At 53.5% G+C, this 6,005-nt stretch overlaps 1 protein-coding gene across 3 annotated transcripts in view; it reads left to right on the forward strand.

Moving 5' to 3' along the window:
* LOC135574229 (zinc finger protein 827-like) overlaps positions 1-4,957 on the forward strand; it is a 29,597-nt gene extending 24,640 nt beyond the window's left edge. For 2 of the 3 annotated variants that reach the window (XM_065025171.1, XM_065025172.1), the window contains exon 9: positions 3,310-4,957. In XM_065025171.1, the coding sequence (XP_064881243.1) occupies positions 3,310-3,973 (664 nt within the window). In that variant the 3' untranslated portion in view covers positions 3,974-4,957. Of the gene's footprint in view, positions 1-669; positions 721-3,309 lie in introns of all 3 variants that reach the window. The other variant, XM_065025173.1, reaches the window with a different exon arrangement.
* Positions 4,958-6,005: the final 1,048 nt, after the last annotated feature.

A 6,005-nucleotide genomic window follows, 5' to 3' on the forward strand; every position in this document is an offset into this window, starting at 1 on the left:
TTAGGTCCTGTGTGTGTTAGGGCCTGTGTGTGTTAGGGCCTGTGTGTGTTAGGTCCTGTGTGTGTGTTAGGGCCTGTGTGTGTTAGGGCCTGTGTGTGTGTTAGGGCCTGTGTGTGTTAGGGCCTGTGTGTGTTAGGGCCTGTGTGTGTTAGGGCCTGTGTGTGTGTGTGTGTGTGTGTTAGGGCCTGTGTGTGTGTGTGTGTGTGTGTGTGTGTGTGTGTTAGGGCCTGTGTGTGTTAGGGCCCCTGTGTGTGTTAGGGCCTGTGTGTGTTAGGGCCCCTGTGTGCGTTAGGGCCCCTGTGTGTGTTAGGGCCCCTGTGTGTGTTAGGGCCTGTGTGTGTTAGGGCCTGTGTGTGTTAGGGCCTGTGTGTGTTAGGGCCTGTGTGTGTTAGGGCCTGTGTGTGTTAGGGCCTGTGTGTGTGTTAGGGCCTGTGTGTGTTAGGGCCTGTGTGTGTGTTAGGTCCTGTGTGTGTTAGGGCCTGTGTGTGTTAGGTCCTGTGTGTGTTAGGGCCTGTGTGTGTTAGGGCCTGTGTGTGTGTTAGGGCCTGTGTGTGTTAGGGCCTGTGTGTGTTAGGTCCTGTGTGTGTTAGGGCCTGTGTGTGTTAGGGCCTGTGTGTGTTAGGGCCTGTGTGTGTGTCTTCTATCTGAGGTAGTGGTTCTGTTCTGCAGGGTGTATGAAGGGCTGTGGGCCACAGTACTGATGGGAGGGGCTATTTAAATGTAAGTGACATCATCATCATCCTATCTTTTTCATCACAGTCAACCCCTTTCCTCCCTCTGCTCTGCTCTCCTCCCCTCCCTCTGATCTCCTCTCTCTCCTCTCCTCTCCTCCCTCTGATCTCCTCCCCTCCCTCTCCTCCCTCTGATCTCCTCCCCTCCCTCTGATCTCCTCTCTCTCCTCTTCTCCCTCTGCCCTCCTCCCCTCCCTCTGATCTCCTCTCTCTCCTCTCCTCTCCTCCCTCTGCCCTCCTCCCCTCCCTCTGATCTCCTCTCCTCCCTCTGATCTCCTCCCCTCCCTCTCCCTCCCTCTGATCTCCTCCCCTCCCTCTGATCTCCTCTCTCTCCTCTCCTCCCTCTGCCCTCCTCCCCTCCCTCTGATCTCCTCTCTCTCCTCTCCTCTCCTCCCTCTGCCCCCTCCTCCCCTCCCTCTGATCTCCTCTCCTCTCCTCCCTCTACTCTCCTCTCCTCCCTCTCCTCACCTCTCCTCTCCTCCCTCTGCTCTCCTCTCCTCCCTCTCATCTCCTCTCCTCCCTTCCCTCTGCCCTCCTCTCCTCTCCCTCTCCTCCCTCTGATCTCCTCTCCTCCCTCCCTCTGATCTCCTCTCCTCTCCTCCCTCTGCCCTCCTCCCCCCCCCTCTGATCTCCTCTCTCTCCTCTCTCCTCTCCTCCCTCTGCCCTCCTCCCCTCCCTCTGATCTCCTCTCCTCTCCTCCCTCTGATCGCCTCCCCCCTCTCCTCCCTCTGATCTCCTCCCCTCCCTCTGATCTCCTCTCTCTCCTCTCCTCTCCTCCTTCTGCCCTCCTCCCCTCCCTCTGATCTCCTCTCTCTCCTCTCCTCTCCTCCCTCTGCCCTCCTCCCCTCCCTCTGATCTCCTCTCCTCTCCTCCCTCTGCTCTCCTCTCCTCTCCTCCCTCTCCTCTCCTCTCCTCCCTCTGCTCTCCTCTCCTCTCCTCCCTCTCCTCTCCTCTCCTCCCTTCCCTCTGCCCTCCTCTCCTCCCTCTGATCTCCTCCCTTCCCTCTCCTCCCTTCCCTCTGCCCTCCTCTCCTCTCCTCCCTCTGCCCTCCTCCCCTCCCTCTGATCTCCTCTCTCTCCTCTCCTCTCCTCCCTCTGATCTCCTCCCCTCCCTCTGATCTCCTCTCTCTCCCTCTCCTCTCCTCCCTCTGCCCTCCTCCTCCCTCCCTCTGATCTCCTCTCTCTCCTCTCCTCTCCTCCTCTGCCCTCCTCCCCTCCCTCTCCTCTCCTCTCCTCTCTCCTCTCCTCTGCTCTGCCTCCCTCTGCTCTCCTCCCTCTGCCCTCCTCCCCTCCCTCTGCTCTCTCCCCTCCCTCTGATCTCCTCTCCTCTCCTCTCCTCTCCTCTCCTCTCCTCCCTCTGCTCTCCTCCCTCTGCCCTCCTCCCCTCCCTCTGCTCCCTCCCCTCCCTCTGATCTCCTCTCCTCTCTCTCCTCTCCTCTCCTCTCCTCCCTCTGCTTTCCTCCCTCTGCCCTCCTCCCCTCCCTCTGCTCACTCCCCTCCCTCTGATCTCCTCGCCTCTCCCTCCCTCTGCCCTCCTCCCTCTGCCCTCCTCCCCCTCCCTCTGATCTCCTCGCCTCCCCTCCCTCTGCCCTCCTCCCCTCCCTCTGCTCTCCTCCCTCTGCCCTCCTCCCTCCCTCTGCTCTCTCCCCTCCCTCTGATCTCCTCTCCTCTCCTCCCTCTGCCCTCCTCCCTCCTCTGCTCACTCCCCTCCCTCTGATCTCCTCGCCTCTCCTCCCTCTGCCCTCCTCCCTCTGCCCTCCTCCCCTCCCTCTGATCTCCTCGCCTCCCCTCCCTCTGCCCTCCTCCCTCTGCCCTCCTCCCCTCCCCTCTGATCTCCTCTCCTCTCTCCCTCCTCCCTCTCCTCCCTCTACTCTCCTCTCCCTCCCTCTACTCTCCTCTACTCTCCTCTCCTCCCTCTGCTCCCTCTACTCTCCTCTCCTCTCCTCTCCTCCCTCTACTCTCCTCTCCTCCCTCTACTCTCCTCTCCTCCCTCTGATCTCCTCTCCTCTCCTCCCTCTACTCTCCTCTCCTCCCTCTACTCTCCTCTCCTCCCTCTGCTCTCCCTCCCTCTGTAGTAGGTTAGCTGTTCTTTCTAACCTCTCTCCCCCCCCTCTGTAGTAGGTTAGCTGTTCTCTCTAACCTCTCTCCCTCCCTCTGTAGTAGGTTAGCTGTTCTCGCTAACCTCTCTCCCTCCCTCTGTAGTAGGTTAGCTGTTCCCTCTAACCTCTCTCCCTCCCTCTGTAGTAGGTTAGCTGTTCTCTCTGACCTCTCTCCCTCCCTCTGTAGTAGGTTAGCTGTTCTCTCTAACCTCCCTCCCTCCCTCTGTAGTAGGTTAGCTGTTCTCTCTAACCTCCCTCCCTCCCTCTGTAGTAGGTTAGCTGTTCTCTCTGACCTCTCTCCCTCCCTCTGTAGTAGGTTAGCTGTTCTCTCTAACCTCTCTCCCTCCCTCTGCAGTTTATTAATACAAACTGTGACTGCTTGTGTTTGTCTTTGTGTGTGTGTGTGTTGTGTGTGTGTGTGTGTGTGTGTGTGTGTGTGTGTTAATGTGTGTTCTCTTACCTTGTTTTTTTTAACCCCAGGTGCCCTCTCTGTTCGTTCTCCACCAGTCGGCCTGTCTCCATGGTAACACACATGCGCTCGTCGCACTCAACGACGGATCAGCACCGTTGCCGCATCTGCCAAAGGTCGTTTTCACGGCAACCGGAGCTCCAGGCCCACGTCAGGTGTCATCGTCAGGGCAACCAGTACCGCTGCGAGAGGTGTGGCCACCTGGCCCGAACAGCCAATAAGCTGATAGAACACGTGCGTGTGCACACGGGGGAGCGACCTTTCACCTGCGACCTCTGCCCTTACAGCGCCAAACGCCGAGACAGCCTCCGTCTGCACTGCCGACTCAAACACCCCGAACACACACCCTCACACGGACACACACACACACCCTCACACGGACACACACACACACCCTCACACGGACACACACACACACCCTCACACGGACACACACACACACCCTCACACGGACACACACACACACCCTCACACGGACACACACACACACCCTCACACGGACACACACACACACCCTCCTGGTTTAGGGGGTCAGACCTTTTTCTCGTCCCCCTCACCACCCTGCTCTCCCTCAGACCCCTCTCTAGCCCCAGACCCTCCTCTCCCTCCCGCTCTTCCTCTCCTTCACCCAAACTCTCTTTCCTAGCCTACCTAGGTCTGACAGAGCCAACCTAATCAACCTGCCTCCTCCTCTACCCCCCTTTCTCCTCTTCATCTCTACCTCTCTTCTCCTCCCTCCTCTACCTCCCTTCTCCTCTTCATCTCTACCTCTCTTCTTCTCCCTCCTCTACCTCTCTTCTCCTCCCTCCTCTACCCCCTTTTCTCCTCTTCATCTCTACCTCTCTTCTCCTCCCTCCTCTACCTCTCTTCTCCTCTTCATCTCTACCTCTCTTCTCCCTCCTCTACCTCTCTTCTCCTCCATCTCTACCTCTCTTCTCCTCCCTCCTCTACCCCTTTTCCCCTCTTCATCTCTACCTCTCTTCTCCTCTTCATCTCTACCTCTCTTCTCCTCCTCCTCTCCCAACAGTCACACAGGGCTCATGTAATATGTCCTCAGGACGATAAAGACTGAACTAAATGCAGGATGTCAAAGCTAAAACAACAAGGTCTAATATTGTGTGTATATATATATATATACACTGAACATAGTCAATAAGGCTGTGCACCCCTGCACTAGAGTTATATATTACAACTTCCTCTATGCTTCGCAAACATTATTGTGATTTTTATAAGGCATCCCCAAATGGCACCCTTTATAGTGCACTACTTTTAGCCAAGGCTCATAGGGCGCTGGTCCAAAGTAGTGCACTACATAGGGAATAGGGCGCCATTTTGGGACGTATCCTTTTATTACATGTATAAATGTCTGCCTTGTCCGTTGCTATATCAAAACTCTACTGGCTCTTGATTGGCTTATAGCTTATGTTGTTTTTATGTATAATGACACCGTAGACTAGAATATGCTATAATATATATATGAATATACTTCTTCATTCTTCTTTTGGCATCCGGTCAGAATGTTTGGTTTGTCTAAATGTTTTTTTATACAGTATTTCATTATCCTTCTATTAAACAGGGTCTGCTGTTTGGAATAAGGCTACAGTTTGTCAGCCAGCTCTCAATGTCTACAAATAATGTATCATTAAAATTAAAATTAAATAATGTTTTGTTTAATTGCAACGTTTGTCTCACTTGACGCACACTGTTTGATCGGTCTCCATGGGACATTCGTATCCTAGGTTACTGCTTCTCTCTTCCGCCCTTTTTAATTTGTTTTGTTTTTACATTTTATTTGATTAACAACAAATCAATACATAAAGCACATGAGGGAACACAAGCATACATAGATTACACACAATGGACAATCGAGCTAGGGGCGGGGCTGGGGGCGGGGCTAGGGGGTACAATATCACATGGCGGGGCTAGGGGCGGGGCTAGGGGTACAATATCACATGGCGGGGCTAGGGGCGGGGCTAGGGGGTACAATATCACATGGCGGGGCTAGGGGCGGGGCTAGGGGGTACAATATCACATGGCGGGGCTAGGGCGGGGCTAGGGGGTACAATATCACATGGCGGGGCTAGGGGCGGGGCTAGGGGTACAATATCACATGGCGGGGCTGGGGGCGGGGCTAGGGGCGGGGCTAGGGGGTACAATATCACATGGCGGGGCTGGGGGCAGGGCTAGGGGCGGGGCTAGGGGGTACAATTTCACATTACAATTACACAAGGACCTTAAGGGACATGCATATACTTACAATTCTAACAGCTTTTTTGTTAGTAGAGCATTTAACCGTCTTAAAATACAGTTCAATTTCTTTTTGTAGGGTACGAAAATGTGGTTTTCTGTTTGTAAATTTACATTTGTGTATATGAAATTTGGCCAAAAGAATAATGAAATTAATTACATAAAAATGATTCCGCTTATTTCTATTGTATGTAAAGAATCCAAACAGTACATCTCTCCACAATAGTGTAAAATCTTCATAAATGTGTTCAATTATAAACCTACTGATGTCTTGCCACAGTTTTCTTACATGCAATACAATGCCAAAAAAGATGCACAACTGTTTCTGGGTGGTCATTACAAAAGGAACCATTTGAGTTGATGTTTTCCTTAAACTTCTTCATATAGTGGTTGGCAGGATAATATTTATGAATAATTTTAAAGGAAACTTCCTTAATTTTGTTAACAAGTAGGTGTGTTT

The sequence above is a fragment of the Oncorhynchus nerka genome, linkage group LG12 (assembly GCF_034236695.1).
Source record: "Oncorhynchus nerka isolate Pitt River linkage group LG12, Oner_Uvic_2.0, whole genome shotgun sequence".
NCBI lineage: Eukaryota > Metazoa > Chordata > Actinopteri > Salmoniformes > Salmonidae > Oncorhynchus > Oncorhynchus nerka.